Here is a 27958-nt window from a genome sequence, read left to right on the forward strand (position 1 = left end):
AGAAGAAGAAGAAGAAGAAGAAGAAGAAGAAGAAGAAGAAAAAGAAAGAAGAAGAAGAAGAAAGATAGAGGGTGCCAGGACTACTACAATCTATCTCCATGTTGTTTTCAATAGTTCTTTGATTCCATGATAATTCTGCACTACTTCATAATTCATATCCAATTGTACTCTTTGATAATAACTTTTCACCATATAGCCATATAACAACAGTCAAGAATAAGACAATCATGAATTAGGGCATCAGAATGTTTGATATGCTGAGTAATGACTAATTCAATATCAAATATACAAAATGAAATTCTCTCTTACTCTATGGTTAGAATAGTAAAATCCCTACTTGGAAGGTACAACAAAATATTCAAATATGTAGTAGCTCATAAATGTGTCAGCATGTAGTTCTCACTCACAATTAAATTTTTTAAAGTGAAAAGGCATATGAAACTGATGGCAATTTGAATTTACCTATCAGAAATTATTCCCTGTTTATAATAACAGAAACCAGGGCAGAGCATATGATAGCCACTGCCTATTTCACCTACTTTTGATGTTATAAGCAAGTGGGGCACAGGAATTTATTGTTTCCCTATCACTTTTTTTTAAAAAACCATTTATCACACCATAAAGGTATGAACTACACCACTGTGGCAATGACAGGAACTCAATTATCTCCAACATTAGGAAAAGAGAGGGGAAACTTGATCAAACTAGGTGTGTCACATCTAAGAAAATAATAAATGTGATATATCTAGTCTAGGGTAGCTATGTGTACGTAATACAGGGGGCTGGAATCAGAAAGGCCTGAATTCAAATCCAGACTCAAACACTTACTAGCTTACTTTGTGACCTGGGCAAGTCACCAAACTCTCTTTGGTTCAGTATTCTCATTTGTAAAATAAAGCAGGAGAAGGAAATGCAAACCACACCAGTATCTTTGCCACCAAAACTCCAAATGGGGTCATGAAGAGTCAGATACAACTGAAAGGACTAAACAACATCAAAAATATCTAGTCCTAATATTCCCTTAGATGTGCCCTATCTAGTCCTTCTTTCTGCTATCATGAGCAGATCCATTATCAATGGATCCAATTGTACCCTTTGCTCTAAATCCCATTTCATCCATTTCCTCTTTCCCACTACTTCCCTGTCCTTGGGTGTTTAATTTTAGGCCTTAAATCTCCTGTTAGATGAGTTTAAAATGTTGTAATGACATTTTAACCATTTCTCATCTATCTTGTTCTTTATAAAAAGCTCTTGTTCCATGAAGGAATTATGTCCTTACTACATCATATAAAATATTGCTTTTATAACACAAAAAAAATTAAAGGCATTGTTAAGCAAAAAAAAAAAAGTTCCTTATCAAATTTCTCAAACTAAAATGAACCATGTATGATATATACACACAAATACCCATAATAAATATTATTCTTTGATGTAATATAATAGTATATATCACATTCATAAAGATAACAATCATAGCTGATGAAATCCTTTTCAATTTCTCTGTCACTGACTGATAAAATTGTAATTTATCAACTCTGAAGTATATTCTTTAACTCTTCACTCACTTGCACTTCTACAACTAAACTAAATATTCATCCAGAGTAGACAGCGTCTCAATCGTTATCATCCTCACTAACTAATTAACTTACTTCGGTACACCCCTTAGGACACTGTTATTCCATGTACAGAGAGTCTTATAGCTTTACAGGTCTAAATTGGTTAATATAACTCACCTTACTTCTAACCCTGTCTTTCCACCTTTATGTCCTATCATTCTCCTCATATACTATGATACTGCTGAACTAGCTTAATGGCTTTTCTCCTTTTGATTGTGATTGTTCAGTCATTTCGTTGTGTCCAACTCTTTGACTCCATGAGGTTTTCTTGGCAAAGATACTGGAGTGGTTTGCCATTTTTTTCTCCAGTGGATTAAGACAAACAGAAGTTAAGTGCTCTGCCTAGGGTTAACACAGCAAACTCAATCCACCAAGAAGGCTGTTTCCACACCACGATATTAAAACTGGTTTCATGAGTTTCAGTGATCAAAAGGAAAAGAAAAGAAATCATCTGATAATGAGCCTCTTGCAATTTAATTAGTCTAGACCCCAAATGACATACACAGAACCCATCACCAGCAGAAACTTATTTTTATCTTGCGAGAGAACCTTTTAGAGTTTATAGTCTACTGGCATGGTCTTTGGGAATACAAATTTACTTCCTCACTGAAATGAGATCAGGTCACTTGATTATGACTTTAGTGAAGGGTCATAGATTTTATGTCATTTTAAAACTTTTTCTTGAAATGAGTTCACTTTTCTAATAGCATTTTAATATTTCCAAAGCTCTTTTCCACAACAACACACTAAGATAAGTGTTAGAATAAGAGAAGAGTCAATAAACATTTTTTAAAAGCCCACACTTTGTAGGGGACAGGTAGGTGGACTGAGAGCCAGGCCTAGAGACTAGAAGCCCCAGATACAAATATAGCCTCACACTTTTCCTAGTTATGTGACCCCCCCCCAGGCAAGTGATTTAACTCCCATTGCTTAGTCCTTTTAAGTCTTATACCTTAGAACTAATAAACAGTACTGATTCTAAAATAGAAGGTAAAGGTTGTTGTTTTTTTTAATGCAGCAGAGGTAGGAAATGATCTGAAGAGGTATGAATTACAGAGTTGAAATCATCTTTCAGAATGACGAGTTTCTGGAGATCATGAAAACCAGGGGAACGGTCAGGAGAGAAATGATACTGATATACTCTGTTGTTGTCATTACCCCTATTTTACAGATAAGGACACTGAATTAGCTAGACAGCCTAAAATACCCAAGAGAGTTTCAATCTACCAGTCAGATGCAAAAAAAACCTGGAAATCAGTAATTCCTCTTTCTGTTTCATCCCCTATTACTACACAAGAGTTCCATCCAAATACCTGTCTTTGAATGAAGAAAAGCCATAAATCCACTGTCCTAATGGGGTTCAGAAACCCCTATCTTTAAAATGGCACCTCTGGAGCAGTAGAGTCTTGCACTGGATGTCCCCTCCCAGAAATTACCTGAGCAAAGGGGGAATCCCTAGCCTTTCTCCACCTACCTACTCAGCCTAAATATTGGATTTCTCCAAGGCCCATTCTGCTGAAAGCATTAGGAACTCCTGACTCTCAATTGGTCAAATGTTGTTATACTCACAGATGTTCAACCCTGACCCTTCTTCAACTAATAGGGCTTAACTGCCCAAACATAGCTGAAAGATTCAGGGATTTAAAATTTTGATCTAAAATATGTCAGATAACTGCCAGTTCAAAAAAACCTAATGGTATCTATTAAAGGGGAATTCAAAATTGAAAGAGACTGACAAGGCATTACAAAATAGTAAAAGGAAAAATGAATTAATGCATGTGCACCAAACAATTCAACATTTAAATTAATAAAAGAAAGATTAACACAATTAAAATAATTGTGGGGAACCTACAATGTTCCATTATCAGAATGACAAATCAAAACTGAAAACTAACAATGAAGAAATCATAGATCTGAATTACTTATTTAAATTGTAATTAAAAGAAGTATAGAGAACTAAATGAAGTAAATGGGAATACACATCCTTCTCAGGTATACATGGGATTCTCAAAAAACAAAAACTGATACTGCAGTAACTCCTAGAGAATATATAAATTCAAATGTGACAAAACTACATATGCTTCATTTTCATACCATGAAGTGATAAAATTAGAACTTAAAAATAAGATGATAAAAATAATAAAAACTATGCAGAAACAGAAAATCATTCTTCTAAACCAATAATGACAAACTTCAATATATATACAGAGCCCTGTAGGCCACATTTTGACTTGGAAAACAACAAATTAGCATTATGAATGTTGTATTTTATTTTTATTTATTTATCTAAATATCTTAGAAATGTTTTTAATCTGGTTCAGGCCTCACTTGGAAGTTTTCAAGTTTAACATCTCTATTCAGAACCATGACTAAATAACTCATCAAGAAGATTACATTAGGGGGCAGCTGGGTAGCTCAGTGGATTGAGAGCCAAGCCTAGTGATGGGAGTTCCTAGGTTCAAATCTGGCCTCAGACACTTCCCAGCTGTGTGACCCTGCACAAGTCACTTAAACCCCATTGCCTAGCCCTTAACCACTCTTCTGTCTTGTGTAGGAAGCCAATAAGAGAATAGATAAAAATCTGAGACCCCTCTTTTGACACCTCTTATGATCCATACCTTTTCTTATTGGAAAAACATTATAAACTTATTGGAAAGTTTTGAGTCCATAACCAGACCAGAAGCTACTGAGTTAACAATTTCTCTCCTTGACAATTTCTCTCCTTGATAATTAAGAAGCCTGAACCCTAAAAAATATATTACTTAGATAAGGACTGGAGCCAGACAATTTAGTCCAGACTATCTGACCAGGTGCAGATCTGTAAATCAAGGCAGAACGTAATTAGTAAACATCTCCATGAAATTTATTTCTGCTCCCAGAAGTAAACCCCTACTAATTGGTGGTTGGAATTTGGCCCTTGTCCTTGCACCCATATCTCTACTTTTTAGACTTTAATGGATTGTGTGTGATTTGTAACTCCTTCGCAGCTGTTACTCTTTCTTTGTGTTCTTTGTTTGAAACCAGTATAAAATAAAGTCCAAATCCCATAGCGTTAGAGCAACATGGGCTAACCACTAATTTGGTTGTTCTCATTTTCTTTCTCCTGCCTTAACAATCCTAAGCCACCAACACCACTCAGGACCCCAAAACCAAATAGGGGGTTAGCTCCCTATAGTCTCCAAGACAGAAGGTAAGGGTTTAAAAAAAAAAAAGGCAGAAAAAGAGAAAAAAAAATTAAGCCTGAATCTAAAGAAACTGAAAAGAAAGCACTAGTCAAAATGAAAGCAAATAAATAAAAATTATAAAGTTAAGAATAGAAGTAAAGAAACTGGAATATAATTGTAAATGTAAAAAAAAAAATAATTCAAATTCCAGGTCTACTGCTTACAACCTGGGTCACTTTGGGCAAGTCACTAGTATTTATGATTTCACTGGTATAGGAAACTTTACTCTGGAATTGTTCTGAAACTAAAAAACATGAACACTTCAGGAATTAAAAGATAAAATCATTAAAATCAGGAAAACAAGTTTTCCTGACCCCAAAGTTGGCTCTCTATCCACAAAAACATGCTATTTTTCATGTGGAGGGATAAAATCTCCTAAATTTTAGGTATCTGAATCACTACTGTTCATATTAGTAAATTAGCTTCCTATAAAACCTTTTGCTTTTAAAATCTGCTAACAAAACCAATGGATTCCCTCTAGCCTATGACTTGGCAAACTTTGAAAGGTGGTATGCACAAGTCCTAAGCCCTATCCTAGCCTTTTTTGGGGGGGTGGGGGGAGCCACAGGATACAAGAGCTCTGACTCCAGCAAGAAAGAGATAGTCAGATAGTTAAATCGAGTTCATCAGCATTCAAAAGGGAGAAAAGGTAATGATGTGAACTTTTACTAGCCATCAACACAATAGTGATGGAGAGTGAGTGGTATATACTGAACTCGAGTAGAAGGGAGAAGAAAAGACACAATCCAAATCGCCAGTTTTTAGTTTAAAAGTTTACAATGGGAGAGAAAAGTAAAAGTCTAAAAGCACTGACTTTATACCACCATCATCCCCATTCAAAGTACTATCCAAAAGACAATTTAGTTCTTTCGCTTTTATTGCTTTATCATAAAACTACATAGACCTGACCAGACTAGAATAGTTTATAAAGTTCACATATAAGATTGACTGTTCAATTGAACAACCAGTAATTTAGCATCTAAAGTAGAGAAGATACTACATTAAGCATAATAGATAGAAAGTCAAAAAATGAAACGGTATCTTCAGAAAAGCTGACATTCTTCAAGCAGGATGGGATTTAACAGGTATATAGATAAGTAAATACATAGTATATACAAAGTAACTTTGAAAGGGAGAAAATTGTTAATAATTGGATGGATGAGAAAAGGCCTCCTGTAGGAAGTGCACCAGAGATGTTCTCTGAAGAAATGAGGCTGAAGGGGTAGATGGAAAAAGTTTCTTCTTATGAAAGTAGAATGATCCACTGCTTATTTTTTTTGTTGTTGTTGTTTTCTTTTTCAGGGAAAATGAGCTAACATTTCACAAGCCACTTTTAGGCAAAGGTACTAGACATCATTCCTCTACACAAAACAAAGTGCCCCCCTTGCCTTATAAATCCTGTAATTAAATTAAATTAAATTAAATTAAGAAGGCTTTTAAGAACCAAAACAGCTTCTAGAAAACATACCTATCTATTACTTCCAATAAGAGCAACAACTTTCATAGTAAAAGATATACTGACAACTAATACAACAATATCCATAATCCTAAAATGAGTACTAAAAGAAAAAAAAGAAAACTGCAACTATAATAATACATGTCTATTCTTTCAAATAATAAATGGATCTTTGGGGGAGTCTTTCAATTTGTTTCTAAGCCTTTCCTTGTACCAAAATACCAAAATGAAAATGTACAGTAATTATGGATCAATACTTAGAATTTCCAGGAAAATTGCTTTTGCAATGATTTTAGAAATTTTAGTGTCTTGCTTGGAATATAGTAGTTGAATGGACAAAATATTAATCCTCACAGGAAGCTTAGGAGACATAAATGTTTGCTCTGAATCCATGACTGGTATATTTGGGAATCCATAGTAAACTTCCTCCATGATTCCTTAATCATCTTTCCTCACTGAAGCTACTCATCATGGGGAAGGGACCCAACTTCCTCATCACCACCAGCAACAACTGATGACGGATTGCTACCAATAGACATCAGAGAGGCACAAAAGCACTATAAGTGGAAGCACTCAGCAGATTACTGGTCTTGCTTCTACTAGTTCTTATAACCATAATCTGGGGAAGTGACTCTTGTGGTGAAGGATCAGCCATTCCCTCCAATTTAAAAGCAGGAAAGCACCTTGAGGGAGAGACAGAAGGAAGCATTTGCTAGACACAACAAACCACCAATAACAACTCCACTCAGATGCTGCAACAGGACCATCCCATATTTTTCCTTCAGAAGTGTTGGAAAACCCAGCCGTAATATCAAATCCATAGTCAGGAAGTGGGCTATAAGAATAGGCAAAGAACCACACCATAATGAGCTATTATGTTGGCAGGGATGCTCAAGACACAAAGTTAGAAGGAGAGAATGGCATCTATAAGCAAAACCCTAGAGAAAAACCTACATTGGGCACTAATTCAGCTAGATCTCCTCAAAGGGATGAAGTAAGAATAATTTTTATTTAAAAATTTTTATAATGGAAATTTATAATAGAAAAGAAATAGAGCCGTGGAAGAAAAAATTGGAAAGGAAATTAACAGCTTGGAACAATGAGTACAAAACCTTGCCCAAGCAATAAACTCCCTAAAAATTTAAATGGACCAAACAAAAATCAATCACTTCCTGAGGCAACAAGAAATATGTAAGTAAAGCCAACATACTCTCTGGTGATGTATTCAGGCCACTCTTTTCTCTGAACATTCTATTTTCTGAAAGTCCAGGATGCCTATCCATTGTTTCCCCCTATGCTCTTATGAACTCTGGTTCACATCCTCCCAAGATTTCTCCATAGAACTCTGCCAAACACATAGTAAGCACTCAAAAAATACTTGCTTATTGATTGGAAAGTTCTTTCTAAAAAATTATAAATTGTGAGTAAATTGTCACAATTGTCTTAAATCTTCCTTTAATGGGGTATTTCCACATCAGTACATCTGAAATTATAGATTCTTGGGGACTGAAAATTCTTTCTTTACAAATAAATACCACAGTATAGCACCATGTCCACTGTAGGTACCCAAGAATTGCTTTCTGATGAAGACTCATTTCAACTTCTGGAAAAAATCAACATCAAAAAGCTTTTCCTGAGTACCTACAGAAGAATGGTGCTAAGAAGTATCATGTCTCTACATAGAAAGAATACAAAGAATTCTCAGTCTCTGAGAATTTATAAAACAAGATATACTGCTATAGAAGTATAGCATTAGAGTACGTTTCAAGAGGTTTGCTGAAGAAGACTCAATTTTTCACTTGGTGAGGTAAATCAGCACTAGATTTGTCAATCCAGGAAGACTTCATGGCGAAGAATGAATTTCAGAAGCCATTTATCAAAATGGGTGAAAAAACTGAAGAAAAGTCATTCTAAGCATAAGGTGCTGCTTTTTTTGGAAAAAGAAGTAGGTACAGACCAATACAAAGGACATGGATATATACAAATGTGCCTATATATATATATATATATATATATACATATATATATGTATATATATATATGCATGTGAAAATAAATGTATCTTAATCCACTTCATATATATTAGGTTATAGATAGTTTTTGTTCACAATTGTTTTTAAGGAACTGTAATATCAAATATAAATGTAATGATTCTCAGAATAAAGATTGCTCTTTGTAAATAAACAACTAAAACTGCTTTAAGGAGTAATCCCAAAATATTGACTTTTAAAAACATGATACTGGGGCCAGCTGGGTGGCTCAGTGGATTAAGAGCCAGGCCCAGAGATGGGAGGTCCTGGGTTCAAATCTGACCTCAGGTACCTCCTAGCTGTGTGACCCTGGGCAAGTCACTTGACCCCCATTGCCTAGCCCTTACCAGTAAATAAAAAACATATACAAAGTAATTTCAAGAGGTAGAGAGCACTAACAACTGAGGGAGTGGGGTTAAAAAAGGCTTTGTGTTCATAGGACTGCAGGTGTACCGTGAGATGCTGGAGATTCAAAGAAGAGGAGATGAGCATAAAGTCATTTTCAGACATGGGGGACAACCCATTTAAAGACAAAAGAGCAAGATATGAAATAGCACACATGGGGAACAATGAGCAATTAAATTAAAGTGGAACTGAGAGTGGGTAAAGGAGAGTAGCATGAAATAACAAGAGAAAGATATAATAGAGGGGCTTTGAACATGACATTGTGAATCTTATACTTCATCTGAGAACAGAGAAGCACTGAGGATTTTTTTCAGGAAAGGAGTGCTACTAACCAAATGTATATTTTAGTAACACTAATAATTTTTTGAGAGAGAAATTGCAGAGTAGAGGAACAGGAAGCAAAGATACTAAAGATGAGTTTGCTATAAGGATCTGAACTGCTTATTTATTATATGTCACTGAGGTAACAATGACAAGCATTGGCAGCTGGTAGGAAAATGGGGAATAGGGGAGAAAGAAGAGCCAAAGATGATTCCAAGGCTGGTATGTGTAATAAGTAAGTAGTCTACATAAAATTGCTATCTCATCTCTTTGACTTTGGCATCCTTTTTTCTCTCCCCATGTATCTTCTTTTTTTCTTGTCATCATCCATTTCCTAGACTCAGCTTCTATTCTCCCCCTTCCATTAAGCCTTCTCAGCCCATATTAATCTTGCATATCTATAAACATTATTACTTTTTTTTTCTTTTATAGAACTGTAGGCTTAGAGTTTGGAGGTCCAAACAATGCTGCTATGAACAAAATGACAGGAAAGCCCCTGCTGTTAGAAAACCAAACAAAAAATGGAAAACTCCTTCAAAAGTTTTTGTATTCTCTGCAATCTTTTCAATTATCACCTTTCTTGGCTTAGACTGATTCCTCCCAATATGTAAATAGCATTTATATGAGAGTATAATTTTTTTTTTGTTCAAGGAGGTAAGATGGAATGGTAGATGAATGAGACAACAAGGAACCTGAACTGATTGTAAGGAAAAGCTAATGTTGTGGATAGCACTTGGTAACAGATTGGATTGGGGATATATTATTATTTTTGACTGACTGATTTTTTGAGCTATAAGCTGTGTAATTCGAATCTGTTACCCTAAAAACTATGATCCCCAACAAAACTACAATTCCCAGCAAAACTACAATTTCCAGCACTCCAGTCACTTCCAGTTTACATGCTGATGTAGGCAGGACATAAATTGTGTGGAGTTCCATCTCTCGCTCTCTTATCTTCCTGTCAGCTTTGGTAGAGCAGGCTTTTTTGAGCACGTAGAAAAACTTAGTCACGTGGTTCTATTATGTTAGATAACAAACTTTATAAAAACAATACTTGAAGTATTAGACATTAATTTAAATCCTACAAAGCCCTATAACTTTTCTCTTATACCATTTTGTTTCTTGTGATCTCAAGTGAATGAACTTAGTATAATAATATTGAAGGAGAAGACTCTTAAGAAACTAAGTAAGTCTTTACAGTCTTAGAGAATGATAGAATGAAGTATCTTGTTATAGTATAATGACTTCACTGTTTTCCAACATAACCAGGTAAAGGCAATTAAGACAGTGACATCTTGTGAAAGTTTTGCCCTCAGAAAGGTACTTCCATATCTTTTGTTACTTGCTTAAAAGGTTCATGTGTATGAGACTAAAACTCCCCCTTAATGTCAATGAACCACAGATTTTCCCCATTATTTGAATCAAACTTATAATAATGGTAGTAAAAGGAATGGATGGGGGACAGCTGGGTAACTCAGTAGTTTGAGAGCCAGGTCTAGAAATGGGAGGTCCTGGGTTCACTGGCCTCAGGTACTTCCTAGCTGCTGGGTGACCCTGGGCAAGTCACTTAAACCCCATTGCTTAGCCCTTACCACTCTTCTGCCTTAGATGGTAAGGGTTAAAAATAAAAATGGATGCTAGCCTCTTTTTTTTTTTTTTTTTTTTTTTGCTGTACTAAGAAAAGGTAAAAACAGAATGTTGCTCACTAATGTTAAGATTTATTTAAGGATATAAAACCAAAGTACAGATACTCAAAACAGGGCAGAATTTAAAAGTGATCTCAGCAGCTGGCTGGTGTGCCATATAGATATAGGTAGCATACATATAGCTTGCATAGTAGATATAGCCTTTATATAGGAGAATAACTTCTTAGTCTTCTTAGTCTCCTAGGATAAGGTGGAATCTTGTCAAGTTTGGGAGGTTATTAGGGAATTCTCATTAATAATAATATATTTATGATATATTTATATGCCAATAATATAGTTATGATAATTTTGTGAGGTTATAATTTTTTTTTAATTCTTACCTTCCATCTTGGAATCAATATTGGGTATTGGTTACAAGGCAGAAGAGTGGTAAGGGCTAGGCAATGAGGGTTAAGTGACTTGCCCAGGGTCACACAGCTAGGAAGTGTCTGAGGCCACATTTGAACCCAGGACCTCTCATCTCTAAGCCTGGCTCTCAATCCACTGAGCCACCCAGCTGCCCCCAATTATAATTATTCTAATGATATATATGATGTATTCTAATAGTGTCATCCAGAAGATGTCCCCAAAAGTAACCCTATACCTATTTCTTCAAAAAGGGAGAAGAAAGAAGGAATATAAGACGTTAGAATAGGAAACCATGGGACATGCTGACTACTCAGATAAAGGGGATGAAAAAGAGAAGAGTTATAAATAACTACAGGTTTTAAACTTCTGAATATTATGCTGCCATTGATATAAATGGGGTAGCCAAGGTAAAAAGCTCCCTAGAGGATAATGAGTCTAATTTGGAGAATGTAGAAAGATAAATCTATACAATTAACTCTAAAATCTCTACCTCTGCCCTACACTACCCATCTCTATTCTTGATCTCCAGGTCAAAATTTCCAACTACCTGATGGATTTATTACATATTTTTCTATTCCAATAGCCTCTTCATTTGGTCTCCCTGCTTCAATCACTCCCTCCTCTCCAATACATCATCCATAGTGATAGTCCTAAAGCATACATATGACTATGTCACTTCATTGATTAATAAATTCTAGTAGCTCTCCATTACCTCTAGAAGCAAATACACACTTCTCTAGTTGGCATATGAAATGTTCCATAACCTGGTTCCAAATGACCTTTTCACCCTTTTATGTTATTCCTTTTCATACACTCCCAGTCCCCTCAAACTGCTCCTTTTATGCTTCACAGGAACTTCCATTACTTTGCATAGGTTGCCCACATCTATACCTGAAAGGTACTCCTCCCTTTCACTTCTTAGAATTCCCATTTTCCTTCAAAGCTCAGCTCAAAGCCACTTTCAACACAAGGTCTTTTCTTTTTTTTTTTTTTTTTTTAAAACCCTTAACTTGGCTCCTTGGTGGAAGAGTGGTAAGGGTACAAGGTCTTTTCTGATCCCACAAAGCTGCTAGTACCTTCACACACACATACACACAAAAAAATTTACCTTGAATTTATTTTTTATCTATTTTGTATATAGTTTTATATATGTACATGATGTCTCTCAAATGAAGAGAAGGCAGGGATTATCTCTTTTTTTTTTTTTTCACTCCATATCCCCAATGATTAGCATAGCGCCTGGCTCACAGGAGGCACTTAATAACTAAGTAACTGATTGCTGTTCACACCATGCCATTATGTTTCTCATTGAGAGTCAGCATAAGTGGACAGAATGAGGCTTGGATTCAAATTTTTTTGTTTTTCTATTATTACCTGTGATATTACCTCTCTGACACCATTTCCTCAATAAAATGGGAATAATATCTATAATATTTAACTGAGAAAGTTGCTAAATGACAAAATGAGACAATGTATCTATCTATCACATTGTCATCATTATCATTGTTATAATCTAAGTCATAAGGTGTAGTGCTTAATGGGGACTAAGATTTAGCCCATTTTTCCCCCATTTGGAGAATTGGGATTCTGAGATTCCCCATCTGTATGTAGATTCTGGCATTTAGCCTTGAGAAACTCAAAAAAGTATCATTGTTAAACAGTGGAAGTTCTGGATCTAGACTTTGAGACTTTGGGTTCAAATTTTAGCTCTTCCACTTAATACTTATATGACATTGTACACCTATCTTATGCAACACGCATTTAGAAATATAAGCCTGAGCTAACTCCATAAAAAGAAATTATGTGCGCGATGCTTGAAAAAATCGTGAATGTTTGGGCCACAAGGTCATCTGTCTACAAATATTCCAGATCCCCTAAATGGCTCTGACCTCATTCCTGAAAGCTAAGGGAAATCATTTTTACTGAAAATGTATGGAATCTATGAAAGTACAGATTATCAAGTATGCAACAAATCAGTAGCAACACAAAAGTGGATAGTTGGGAGTTTTTTCCTTTTGTTTCTTATAGCTACTACAGTCTAACCATGATTTAAAATTCTTCCCAAAGTTTCCTCATCTATCAAATCATTCCACTTTACTTTCTCCTCTTTTTGCTAATTTGAGATTGCTTCTATCAACAGGCTATTTCTCCTCCCTAGTGTCCCTATGTCTACTGCAGATTAATTAAATGAAGCCACCAGGGGACAGCTGGTTGGCTCAGTGGATTGAGAGTCAAGCCCAGAGACAGGATGTCCTGGGTTCAAATCTGACTTCAGACACTCCTAGCTATGTGACCTTGGGCAAGTCACCTAATCCCCACTGCCTAGCCCTTACCACTCTTCTGTCTTAGAACCAATACTATGTATTGGTTCTAAGACAGAAGGTAAGGGTTTAAAAAAAAATGAAGCCACCAATGAAAGCTTATAACTTTAAAATTAATCACTGGGGAACAGGGACTTAGGATACTAAGAAAGTAAGATACTGCTAAACATGCCTGGTTCTCCAGACCTCTTTATCATCTCTGATAATCTGATAAGGACAGTTTAGTTGATAAGGAAGTAATGAGACACAGGAGATCTTTCTGTTAGCTCATAGCTGCTTCTCTGCTCTCTCTCTTGCAGCATGGAGTTTATTATATATACTTCAAGACTCATTTCACACAAAAGAACCCCCACTGAAACTTCGCATTTGCGCAGAAACACAAATTATGTCACATCAAAGCACAATAAAGTTATAGTTTTACAAATAATTTCCTTGTAAAAATAATGCCGGATGAGAAAAAGTCTCAAGGTTAAAAATGAGCCTCACTTTATCTAAAAGTTATTTTGCCTGAGCTTGCCACTCCGTGACCTTGGGACACCTGGAGCAGTGAGAGATATACCCACAACTGCAGCTTTACTCTGCTGAGTGAAAAAAGGCTGTTAACTCATTAAGTGCTGGTTTACTAAGAACTTAAAGTTTTCCTAGAAGCTATAATGTTTTTCAATAAGAAAAGGTGTGGATCATAAAAGGGGTCAAAAGAGGATTCTCGGATTTTCATCTATTTAAGACTCTGTTTCTCTTATTGGCTTCCCACACCTGGTTAGACAATAAACGGAGAAAGAGGGAAGGGCATTAGGGCAAATGAACAGAATTAATCAAATGAAATTAATCTAAAGAAAGTAAAGCATTTCATTTAAGCTTATGATGACCTTCAACACAGAGAAGTTCACTTATTTGTCCAAAATCATTCACATGGTGGTGATAGTACTTAGTACAGAGCATATGACTTACATAGATTCCCAAATTCATCTCAAATGAGTAAGAAAATCTATGGTCTGAGGAAAAAAGGGAGAATTCTAGTTTCATCTATATGATGATCCTTGAGACAATAGATATGATAATATCTTTCCATCTTCAAAGCCCTTCTAGAAGATGTCACTATCTTAATCCATGGTTAAAAAAAAAAGTCACTGTGTGCACTGGAAGATTATTAACAGACTACTCCATATCATCATTCTCCAGGAGTGTAAAGAATTACTTAGCTCCTTTTGAGTCTTCTCCTTGAATGTCATGCAAAGTTAATTTAAATTGAACAGAAAACCTAGTATGGTACAAAAGAAAAAGCAGAGGGCTTGCAATTAAAATGATCAATCTGTCAGATAAAAATATTGACAATGATATCTCCCATCTATTGCCAACTCCTGGAAGTTCTGCTTTCACAACAATTCTCTTCTAAGCTCTCTTATCTCCTCTGACACTGACACTACCCTGTGTGGGCCCTAATTATCTCACACCCCGGCAACTGCAAGCCCCTGCTGGTTTGTCTCCCAGTCTCAAAATACGATCCATCCTCCACCCAGTTACCAAAATGATCTACTTACAGTACATGCCTGACCATGTCATTGTCTTCTTCCCCCATTCAGTAAACTCTAGTGGCTCTCTATTACCTCCAGGATGAAATATTCAATCCTCTATTTCAAGTTCAGAGGCCTTTATTACCTACGCCCATCCACATTGCTGCAGTCTCTTACACCTCACCATACAAACTCCATAAGCCTTGCCACTCCTCAAACAGAATGTGCTATCTCTTTAACCTCTGCCTTTGCACCATACTTTGAATGCTCTCCCTCCCTCTTATCAACTGTTAAAAACTTGTTTTGAATTTACATAGTTTCCCTAAATGAATTTTCACAATAGAAAGAGTCCTGAATTTGGAGCAAGAGGACTTAAGTTTGAATCCAAGTCTACCTGGGTCACTTGTGTGACCTTGTGTAAATTGTTCCCTGCCATGATTCCTCATTCCTATCCCCTACAATCCTCCCATCCCAAAGATTCAGCCACTTCCTAACTCCATCTAGCCTGTGCCATAGACAACAAACTTCCCTTCAGTTTTAATCTATTCCTTTCCAACTCCTTCTCTCTAATATAGCTCTTACTGAAACCTGGCTTCCCCCTGATGATACAGCCTGTCAGGACACTCTTTCCAGTACCATTTGCACCTTTACTCATTGTCCTCAACTCACTGGTTGATGTGAGAGAGTTGGAATACTACTTGTTCCCCATTAGTCCTTTTAGGTCACCCCCACTTTCATTCAATAATCTCTCTTTTTGAAGTTCATGCCTCTCATATCTGCTGGCCAATTAAAATCCTGGTAAGCAATTGTCTACAAAACAACCTACAACCTCCCATCACTCCTTCCTTCCTAAATGAATTCAATACCTGGCTCACAATTTTTCTTTTTTCCCCCAACTCCTATGCTCATACTAGGAGATTCCATCATAAATATTGATTCTCCCTCAAATACCCTGACTATTTATATCTCACCTATGTCACACAAAAAGACGATCATACTTTTGATCACCCACAAATGTTCAAGAATTATGAAATTCCTTTATTTGATCAAAATCTATTGGTTTTTCACCTTTACTCCTGCCTTCCCTTACAAAACTCTTCTCTTCATATGCACTGTGACCTCCTCAGGCCATCCCCCCTACACTAGGTACTGTCTTCTTTTCTGAATCTCGATCTCTTGGTAAACCAATTCAATTCAAGGGTTGTTTGTTTTCAGCATGCTTTGATATGCACATTACCTGCCAGTTTATATATTGATTTTTTGTGTGAACTTCAAACTATAACTTATAACTATATTGCATAAATATAAATATTACAGAATATCTAGGATCAAACTTAAACTAAAAGAAATTTCAAGATAAATTCAGTTTGGATTTTGTACAATTTAAAGAGTGTATATCATAAAACAATCAGATTCCAATCCTGTTTCCTTTATAAGGAGGCAAATTCACATTATTACTAATTACTTATTACTATTGTTACTAAACAGAAAAGGCCATATAAAAGAATCTCAAATCCTCTTGTTAAAACATTCCTTATAGAAAGTCATATTGTTTAAGGATACCATTAATGTCTTAGTCAGGTACTAAATGTATGAATTATCTTAGGAAAACAGATTCTATTGGCAGCTAGGCAGTTTGATAAATAAAGTTATGGGCCCGGAGAAAGGAAAACTCAAATTCAAATCTGGCATTCAGACACTTACTATTTGACCCTAGGAAAGTCACTTAACCTCTGACTTCCTCAGTTTCCTCAACTGCAAAATAAGAATAATAATAGCACCTACTTGTAGGGCTACTGTGAGGATCCAATAATATTTGAAAAGTGCTTAGCATATTACCTAGCACATAGTAGATGCTATATAAATGATGTCTATTATTACAAATTTTAAATTCAAATTCAAAGTCAAGAGTTGCTTTCTGATGATTTTTTGAAAAACTCATGAAAATTGTGATGGCTAACTTAAGAGTCAAAAAAAAAGTAGAAAATTTTTCTATTTCTTTTTATTTTTTAAACCCTTACCTTCTGTCTTAGAATCAATACTGTGTATTGATTCTAAGGCAGAAGAGTTGTAAGTGCTAGGCAATGAGGGTTAAGTGACTTACCCAGGGTCATCCAGCTAGGAAGTGTCTGAGGTCAAATTTGAAACCAGGACCTCCTGTCTCTAAACCTGGCTCTCAATCCTTTAATCTACCCAGCAGCCCCCAAGAATGTTTTTAAAGAGTTTTCATCACCTTAATTTTTCCAAGTTGTGACCAATACTAACTGTTTTAGTTTGCTCCCTTTTTCCTCACCTTCAGCTGTTTGTCCTTCTCTTTTCAACATCTGGACAGCTCCTACGTATTTCTTGAGCTGTACTTTCAGCACTTCATTTTCTCTGCAGAAAAATTAAAAAGAATTCTTAAAAGGATATTAACACATGAGCAAATTAGAGACAGGAGAACCTATATAAAGAAAAGCATGTTCTCTGCTTCCTATAAATATTAATGTTCAGTTTGTCTTAAAGATTACTATCATGGGGAAAATACAGAAATGAATCTGGTAACAGAAGAAATCCTGAGCATGCATGAGTAGGACCTCCAGAGCTATTATTTGCAATAGGGAAAATATGAATCTAAGTGACACACTCATTCAATATATTTATTCTAAAGTCAGGTTGTTTCATTCTATGAATTTTTTCATTTTATAAATTATTAACACAGCTGTTACAATTTTTAAGGATTATTAACTGGAAATAAAGGGGATGTTCAATTGGGGAACGACTGAGCAAAGATGTGGCATATGATGGTGATGGAATACTATTGTTCTATAAGAAATGATGAATAGGTTAATTTCAGAAAGAGCTGGAAAAGACCTACATGAACTGATGTAGAATGAAATAAACGGAATCAAGATAACTGTACACAGTAACAGCAATATCATGGAATGAACAACTATGAAAGAAATAGCTACTCTGAGTAATATGATGATACAGAAAAATTCTAAAGGTCTTAGGACAAAGAATGCTATTCACCTGAGAATAAAGAACTGTTGGAGTCAAAATGCAGATCAAAGCATGCTATTTTAGTTTATTTGGGTTTTTATTTGGGGGTTTTGGTTTTATATGAGTATTCTCCTATAAAAATGAACAATATAAAAATGTTTTGTATTATATACATGTATAACCCTGATCAAATTCCTTATTATCTCTGTGAAGGGGGAGGGAAAAAAGGGAGAGAAAGCATTTGAATGATATAACTTCAAAAAACTTATGTGGAAAATTCTTATTACATGTAATTTGTAAAATAAAATATCTTTACAAAACAAAAAATAAATTTTAAGGTTTATAACACCATTTTCACATGTGATCTCGTTTCATCCTCACAACAACCCTGTGATATAGGCATTAGAGCTATGGTTATCCCATTTTTCATACAAGAAAAAATGGCTTTCTTATGGGTGAAGTGATTAGCCTAGAGCAGTGATGGTGAACTTTTAGAGGGGAAAGTGATGTCCTCAGGTGGGTGTGGAGAGGGGAAGGGAAGCAGCTCTGTCCCACGTCCCTCTGGCTTTCTACTAATGAGCTCTGGTGAACTCTGTACTGGAGCTACACTAGACGTGCCCACATAGAGGTTTCTGAATGCCCCCTGTGGTGCCATAGGTTCACCTCTATGAGCCTGGGGTCACCTAACTAATGAGCGGTAAAGACAGAAAGTGAAAACAAGTCTTTCAGGCCCCAAGTTCACCATTTCTCTACTATACTTATACTACATCTGAAAGCTAACCTGTATCATTTTGAGCAGGGGTTGGCAACGTATGGCTTTTGAGCCATGTCTGGCTCTTTTGAGGGCCAGATATGGCTCTTTCTGCAGGAGCCATAAAGTCAATTATTTTTCAGGCACTGTTACAGGAGCGGCACTGTGAGCACTGTATGGCTCTCACAAAATTACATTTTAAAAAATGTGGCATTTATGGCTCTCACGGCCAAAAAGGTTGCCGACCCCTGATTTTGAGCATAGTTATTACCCTAAGGAGCCCTTGTAAAATGAAGTTGAAATAGTCAACGACTGGAGAAACATCAATGTTACTCTTTAACCAATACTAAGGACGAAACTATAAAGATCACCTAAAAAAGTTAGAGTGCCCAGCCTGGAGTCAGTGCAACATAGATGAAAATTCACCTTTAGTATTTAATAAATGTGAGACCCTGATCAAGTCTATTTACCTGAGGAAATTCTCCAGAAAGTATTTAATAAATCATATAGGGGCTGACATTTAAGCACTGAAAAAAGAATACATGTGCATGTGTACCCATGCCCACATCCCCACACAAATTTTTTTAAAACTGTATTGACCATCTGATAATGAGTTAATTGAGGGAAAATATCTAACTAGTTTTTGTTTTTTTAAGCTGTCAGAAGAATTTATTCAATTGTTTTATGGATTATGGTTTGGTTTCATCCTGAACAAAGCTGTAAATTCCCATTTTCTACTGTCTTAGCTCCCTCTAGTGATGCCATAAGCCTGGAATTCCTCTTATGTTGAGAGGAGTATGAAAAAACTGTGATTAGATTAGGCCTCAAAGCCCCATGGTTTCACACAAAACCTTGTACTTAAAAGAGCCTGTATTCAGATATAAGTTCCAACAAGAGTGACCACTGAATCAATTAACATTTCTAAACCTAAGTTTCTTCATTAAATATAAATAACATTATTTGCATTTCTCAATTATTATGATTATTTTATTTTGTCTCTGGCCTTTTACAGACAATATCATAAAAAATTCTAATAATCATAGAATCATAGGATCATTCATTTTATGTCAGAAGGAGCCTCAAAGATAGCTGACTTTTATGTACCACTTTAAAGTTTGAAAAGCATCTGACATGCATTATCATATTTGTTTTTCACAACACTATAAGGCAGGCAATATGTGGGTAGATGGTAAAAATATATATAATTTCTTTCTGGGTCTCTAAATTCAACATGGAAGCTCTAAAAACTAAATTAATAAATTGTCCTTTAATTCAAAATCCAATTCTATTCTTCAATGGTTCTCTGTAGAGGTAAATTGATTTTATGAATCTGAAATACAAAGAAATATTGGCAAACTAGCTGGCTAACTATGTAAAACTACAAAGGTCTGTTAAGGAAAAAAACTTTTCTCAAAGAATTTTCTATCTTCCTTTCCTCTTTTAAAGCTTCATCTCTCCATTCCCAAGATCTAAATTTGAATTCAAGTCACAATCATTCCTTTAAGAAAAAAGTGAAGTGAAAATGCAATTTAGATATGTTTCAACAACACTATTTGTGTGACTTGAATAGTTAGGTTATCTGTTTATAGTTGTCAAAATGCTCAGACGGTTACTCAGCTCATAAATCTGAGTCAAACTGCTTCCCAGCATCTTTCTTCACCTCAATCTATATTTCAAACTGAAGTATTTAATAACACTTCCCCCCTTTTTTCTGGTCTTGATTAATATTTTCTTTTTCTTTAAGAATACCATAAGAATCCATCTAAAACTGAACCTTTGAGATAAAAGGCAATAAGATTTTAGTAAAAGTACAATTCCAAACAAAATGATGGGAAAGTGTGGATAACATGTCAGCCACTGTGTAGAGATGTTTCAGATTTTCAGGCAAAAGAAAATTTTGTAGTGAAAAAGTAGTTGAAAATATATGTAGAACATAAATTCTGTAAACTAATGATACCCAAAATACAATTCTCATGCTTAAAACAGTATTATAAATTATGCTCAGCTCTAAATCTATGTTCCTTTATAATCCTAATAAGCAATTACCTATTGGACAAAAACAAATCTGGGCACATTCACATTCCCATCAATCAAAAGAGTAGGTCAGTTAAATTGGCTGAGAATGAGATTGATTTTTTTTTAACCTTAATAAAAATAAGTTGTTGCTTTAGAAGCAAAGTCTCCTCTACCAAATTTACCCAAGTATCTTAGCAATTCTTAGAATTGTTTATTCATCATCTAACTACTCATTTCAATGGAGAATTTATATAAAAGACAAACATTTGGTTGGAAAAGTTATAGTAGATTCTACAATCTCCTTTTGACACTAAGGTTTAGGAACCTAGAATGGTACTCACATGCTCCCTCAGAATTCAGATCACACCCTGAACTCCAGGGTCATTCTTGAAGCTGTTCTTTACTGATACTAACAAATCATTTAATTTCTGGCAGCTCAGTTGGCACCAAAGATTGCTTCTTTCAGCTTTAGCCTCATTAAATGCATGCATATTAAAATCAATTAATCCACTTTCCTGAAAACTATCCCTCAATGCTGCGGAAAGCAACAATGTAAAAGGTAAAAGTAGCACAGAAAAGTAAATGTATTAGGAAGGCTACCATCATTTTTAATAAGTGCCTATGGGGATTTAAAGAAACATTCTTCTCAGTCCTTCTCTAAGGTATATGCATTCAGTATTCACACGTTTTACTTACTCAGGGAAGCATTTTTTTTTAACTTTCTTAGCATTTGATAAAAGAAAGGAAGAGGATAAAACTATACATCATCAGGAACAAAAATTCATTTCCTGTAACAAATATTGTGTGCTAACACTTTTGCTAAATCCAAGGTAAGATTAATTTGTTTAAAGGTGTATTTGAGACATTAAGATCTTCCTCATGTAGAGCTTCAACAATCTAATGAGCTCCCAAATATATATCATATGTTTGTGTAGATATTTGCATATATATGACTATACTATATAAATAATATAAAAGTATAGGAGAGAGGTGGAAAACAAAATGTCATATGAAATCAAAGCAGGATGAAGGCAGGGGAAAGGAGGGAGAATAAACAAGTTTTTTATGGAGGAAGTAGCATTTAAATTAGACTTTAAAAGATGAGTAGATGTTCAATTGACAAAGATAAGTTTAGTAGTGTCTATGGAGGAGAGTAGGCTCATTGACTTTAAGCAAGAAGGGTTCTTAGAAATCATCTAGTTCAACTCCCTCCTTATTTAAGTGTGAATACTGAGGCATAGAGGTTAAGTGACATGCCCAAGAAAAAATTACTCAGATAAAAAGGGGTAAGAGCCAGAATTTTTAACTATAACCCCAATATTCTTTTCTACAAGATGTGTTGATTTCCTCTAGCTGGCTCCTATGAGACTAATCACATTATATAACAACTTCTATGTGGAATGAAGTATCCAGTACTGCTTTAAGTATATGAACAATTAAGATTTGGAAATTTCTTTTGGTAATAGGTTTTTGTTATAATAAGATCATTTCTCATGGATTTTTAACTGTACACTATCATTCAGCATTCTAATGGGAAATTGTATAATGAGCAAAATTCTCCCATACTCAAGATAATTCTTGGCTTTAAATCTAGTAATTTATGTGCTATGTTTACCATTTGGGGAAATTAGGTCATATGCCTCGCATTTTCTTCTCATTTAGAGATTTTGTTTTTAATAAACAAAGAGAAATATAATGGGGGGGGGGTGGAATACTAGGGAAAGCAGTACCAGACTGGGAAGAGCCTTGAATGTCAGACAAAGAAATCTGAACTTTATTCATTGAGCAAAAGATTAGAACCACTTTAAGATTTTTGAGAAAAGGAATGACCTGACTAGATGAATTAAAATATCTTTTTGGTTTAAAGAAAATAAACTGAACAATAACAGCTGACATTTACATATGTATTTTTCCTCAATTAGAATGTGGGTTCATATATCTTACTTTTCTATAATTTCCTATATTTCTATTTGTGCTCTACACATAATATATTGTTTAAAAATGCTTTATTCCATCATTAATATATCTCATTTGATTTACACAACCCTACAAGGTAGGTTTCTATTTTATCCTGATTTTAAAGACAGGAAAACTTAGTCTAGGACAGTGATTGGCTAATGTCTGAGACAGGATTTGAATTCTAAGTCCTATTCTTTAGACTCTTCTCCCCTCTAACTGGAGAGCTGGATAGAGGAACACAAAATTCCACTCAACGCTTTCGTTTTTAGAGAGCAGAAATTGGATTTTTTTTTTTCACTTTCTCTACGCATCTCTGCTTAGTTTCAATTCCACACAACAAGGTGTCCCAGAACCAGATAAATTCTATTGTATCTCCTTCCTCCCACCTTTCCAGCTTCTATTTAGGTGATGTCTTCCCTCATTAGATTGTAAGCTTCTTGAGGGCAGAGGCTCTTTTCATTTTTTAATTTATATCCTCCATGCTTAGCATAGTACTTGTCACAGAGTAGGCTCAATAAAATGTTCACTTAATTGAATTTTCAAACTTCTTGGTCTCAGGATTACTTTACACTATTAAAAATTATTGTTACCCAAAGCAATCCAAATGGTTTTTGTATATGTAGATTACATATATTCACATGTACCATATTAGAAATTAAAGCTATTTTTAAAAATTATCTATTATTTCATTTAAAATAATGGTTATTATATGTCAATGTAAATAACATTGTTACAAAAATAGCAATATTATTAAAAACAATAAAATATTAGTAAGAAAAGTATTGGTTTATATATCTTGAATATAGAGCTTGAGAGAAGGCAGCTGGATTCTTATGTCTGTTTTTTGCATTTAGTCTGTTGCAATATACTGTTTTGACTTAAGTATGTGAAAAAAATCCATTCTTATATGCAGATATATTAAAAGAATAGAGAAGTATTTTTATAGGCAAATAATATATTTGTGTTATTATAAAAATTATTTTGATCTCAGGGACCCCTGAAAAGGTCTCAGGGATCCTCAGGATACATTGGCCACACACTGAGAAGTATTTCTCTATACAGTGTACCATCTAAATGCCTCAGTTAGAATGGATTAAAGAGGCCACTTAAATAGCTGAGTGTCCTCTTTGGGATTAAAGGGGGGAAATGCTTCTGAATAAATTAATTCCAGATAGAATAGTTACATAACTGCCTAGTAAAGAACAGCCAAACTGTTATGGAAATGCTAGAGCAGAACTGCTCAACCTTTTTGTGACACAGACCCTTTTGGAAGACTGATGAAATCTATGGATCCCTACTGTGGTGCAGAGAGGGGGCATAACTGCTTTGCAGAGTTCTTCTGTCAGTTGATGAGGGTTTTAGAATCTTGGGGAAAAGGGCAGTTGGTCCTGGGAACATGTGGAGAGAATCAGGATCCAGCTGAGCTCCTTCTTTAGATTGAAACCTGGCCTATATTTTGCAGCTTTTCTTTTAAAATTGTTAGTTTAGCTAATTCCTTTGAATCTCCCTAGCCTTCCTTATTCCCACCTTCATTTTCCCAACCTGAATGTCTGAGAAGTTTTGAAAGGAGAGTAGATCTGAGAGTTAGTTCAAATCTTTGATAGTTTAGTCAAATAGGGCTTATCCTTGATGCAAATTTACCTATTTGAATCATTGTATCCAGCCTTCCGACCCCTTTGGACTACTAACCCTCTTGGGGCAAAAGTAGGCTGGTCCCTACTCAGTCTCACATTCCTGCCTCCCTTCCCCCACCTGAAGCTTTCTCTAAGCAGCTGTTAGGGCTACCTTGTATCCTCTAACCAAACCAACCTACCCTAGAAGACAATAAACCCCATTGGTCTTTAATCAAAACCCTTTGGCTAGCGACTTCATTAGTTGATTAGTTAGAGAGGGGGGAGGAGGAGAGAGAGAATAACATTCTCTCTGGAGTGTGAGGGAAGTGGAAAGTATCCATTTTGGAGGAAGTGTAATTTCAATACTGCCTCTAGTCCCTTCCTGTGAAACTGACTAGAAGCCTCAAATCAGTTTCAAGCCATTCTTGGCTGGCTCTAACCTTGCTCTGTAAAGTGTCCCTTTTACTATCTTTTTCTATTCTGTTTTGAATATTGAAGGGGTGGGGGAGGTAAAAGAAATTCTGGATTCTTTTTTTTTTTAAACATTTACCTTCCGTTTTAAAATCAATACAGTATATTGGTTCCAAGGAAGAAGAGGAAAGGGCTAGGCCATGGAGGTTCAATGACTTGCCCAGGGTCACACAGTTAGAAAGTGTCTGAGGCCAGATTTGAACCTAGGACCTCCCATCTCTAGGAGTGACTCTTAATACATTGATCCGCCTAGCTGCCCCCTAAAATGTCTTTTAATGACCAAAGAAGCCACACTATTTTAGCACTCCTGTAAGTATAATACTATAAACGAGAGGAATTTTTCAAAAAGATACATTCCTTACTTTCTGTCTGTCAGAAAGCATTTTTTTAATTTTTTTTTTAAATCCTTATCTTCCATCGGAATCAAATCTATGTATTGGTACTAAGGCAGAAGAGTGTTAAGGGGTAGGCAATGGGAGTTAAGTGACTTGCCCAAGGTCATACAGCTAGGAAGTGTCTGAGGCTGGTTTTGAACCTAGGACCTCCCGTCTCTAGGCCTGGTTCACAATTCACTGAGCTACCTAGCTGCCCCCCATCAGAAAGCATTTATTAAGAGCTAACTACATGCCAGGCATAGCATGCTAAGCCCTGGGAATAAAACTATAAACAGAAAATGTCAGCCATTTTCCTCAAAGAGCTTATGTTCTAATGTCAATTCTACTTATCCTCCAGGAGGTTACTTTTAATATGCATAAGGAAAAATATTGCTTCTAGACTGTTGTCATGTTACATACTGCATACTTTAAGTGGGAATACACATGGCCATAAAATGAGAAATAAAATCTAATGATCCAAGTTATAAAAATGATAGTCCTAAAATTATCAGGAGGGGGGAGGGGGAATATTTTATACAATATGAGTTAATTAGTCCAGTGTCTTTGAGTTGGCATGAACAAGATTAAGATCAAACCTTCTACTAGCAGGTTACCTTTGCTCTGATCCACAGTCATAGACTACATCTCAATCCTCAGCTAACTCTCTCATAAATATGTATGTGATTGGTCACAAGTAAGACAGAAAATGACAGAAAAATAACGACAAATCTATTGCGTTAAACTAATAACATCCAATAGCAACATCGTCATATATCAAGAATGACATAATCTGATATATATATACATATATATATACGATGAATGTGAATACAGCAAAATTATTTGACTACTAAAAATAACCTATAACCAGATGGCTTCATTATTTTTGGTTTCTTTCTATAGCATCTTTTTGCTTTCCCATTTTTGTGCAGAAAATAACAGTAACAAAATAAGCTTCTGACAGAGCAGATTTGTTTTACAAAATTCTTTTCCTTTTAAGAAAAATGATTAGGCAAATGTTAATATAAACAAGTGACAGCAATAAATGTGACATTGGTGGAGAGGTGGAGGGACTTTTACTAGACTAATATTCAGAATGAAATTTGAAGTTTAAGGTTCATCATCCTGTAAAAGAAAAATAATTTTATAAAACCATATGTAGTAAAACTCTGACCCAAGCTCTATTTTTCTGCCCAGGGACCTACATTCCATAGCATGCCCACGCATACTGGGTAGTGACTAATATGCATAATGATGAAGCTAAACACCTGTAATATCCTGATGTGCTTTCCCAATCATTAAAAGGAAGGCAGACACAAGCTTCTTGGTGAAGATATAATAATAAATGCATTTTTTAAAAATTTAACTGCGTGAAAACTATAAATCAACATGTGTTATATGTGATAATACTCTATTAGTCAGAATATTTGATTAAGGAATATCCCATTCTTCAAATCATGCCTGATAACAGAGAATTTACAGTGACAGGGCATTTTTTAAATTTAGCATATCTGTATGCTTTATACATATCCTATGATGATTACATCTTTTTCTTTCTATTAAACGTGATAGAGTTCAAATGACATGAAATAGGTTCATCAAAGAGATTTTATAATTAAATTTAATTTTCATTTCACCTAGCATACTAAAATAACTACAGGACATGACAATCACCAAGTCTTATTCTTTGATTGCAGTATAGACACATTATCATAAAATAAATTTATGGAGCATCTGCTCTAAGTACAACATTATAAACAAGGAAGGGGATTTTAAAAAAATGTTTCCTACTGTCAGTCAATCAAAAAGCATTTATTAAAAACTTACTATATGCCAGGCACTGTGCTAAGCCCTGAGAATACAAATATAAGCAGAAAGTCAATGTCCTCAATGAGTTTATGTTCTATTATAAATCCTAATTATCGTTACCTTTAATATACACAAGGAAAAGTATTACTTCTAGACTGTCATCATAAAATGTTATATAACACAGATAACATAATAGTTATTTAAGAAGAATAATGACAATAAAAATAATCATTCTTATCTACACTGTACTTTATATACATCATGTAATAAACAGAGGATAAAGACCACAAAATAATATGAAAATTTAACCACCTGAAGAGGGCATAGCCTGGTTTTATAAAGTCAGAGATATTTTTTTTAAAAAGGCAACAAATATCAATACACCACAAAATAAAAACTGCACAGTGGATAAATGCGTATTAATTAACCTGTACAAAGCAGATAGATCTTACATAAACACATACATTGACCATTTAACACTGCTAGTTGCTTTAAAACAGTAGGAGGAAAAGCAAACCATCAGGTAAATTGCAAATGCTCATGAAATATCTGCAAATTACTTCAATAATTAATGTTTGTAAGTTGAGGTAATTATTGCTGCCCCAGTGTCAGAATAAACAACTAAGTACTCCAGACATCACTACTCTATAAGTATAATTATAGAAAAATTGAAACAAAACTAATGAACCCTTTTCAGGGCACTGGAAAGGCACACATGTCACAACTGCACAACACAGGCCTACAAAAGCAATCCCTGCCTCCCTCCCTCAACAAGAATAAACTTAGTCTAAGGTACCATGGATTAAGAATATGATACTACTTTTGAATAAGCAATAATTAGTCATTATAACTATAAAAAGAATTGTTCTTCAGGAACCAAGATTATGATTCAAATGAACAGTCAAAATAACAATAAGAGTCATAAAAATGCTCGATTCTAATGTTTCTACAAAAGAAGAAAAGGAAGGAAGGAAGGAAGGAAGGAAGGAAGGAAGGAAGGAAGGAAGGAAGGAAGGAAGGAAGGAAGGAAGGAAGAAGTGAA

General features: G+C 35.1%; 1 protein-coding gene across 2 annotated transcripts in view; it reads right to left on the minus strand.

Moving 5' to 3' along the window:
• SNX29 (sorting nexin 29) overlaps nt 1-27958 on the minus strand; it is a 714032-nt gene that overhangs the window by 493293 nt on the left and 192781 nt on the right. For both annotated transcript variants that reach the window (XM_044659168.1, XM_044659176.1), the window contains exon 14: nt 17235-17317. In XM_044659168.1, coding sequence (XP_044515103.1) covers nt 17235-17317 — 83 coding nt within the window. The remainder of the gene's footprint in view (nt 1-17234; nt 17318-27958) is intronic.

Source organism: Gracilinanus agilis, chromosome 1 (genome assembly GCF_016433145.1).
Source record: "Gracilinanus agilis isolate LMUSP501 chromosome 1, AgileGrace, whole genome shotgun sequence".
Taxonomy (NCBI): domain Eukaryota; kingdom Metazoa; phylum Chordata; class Mammalia; order Didelphimorphia; family Didelphidae; genus Gracilinanus; species Gracilinanus agilis.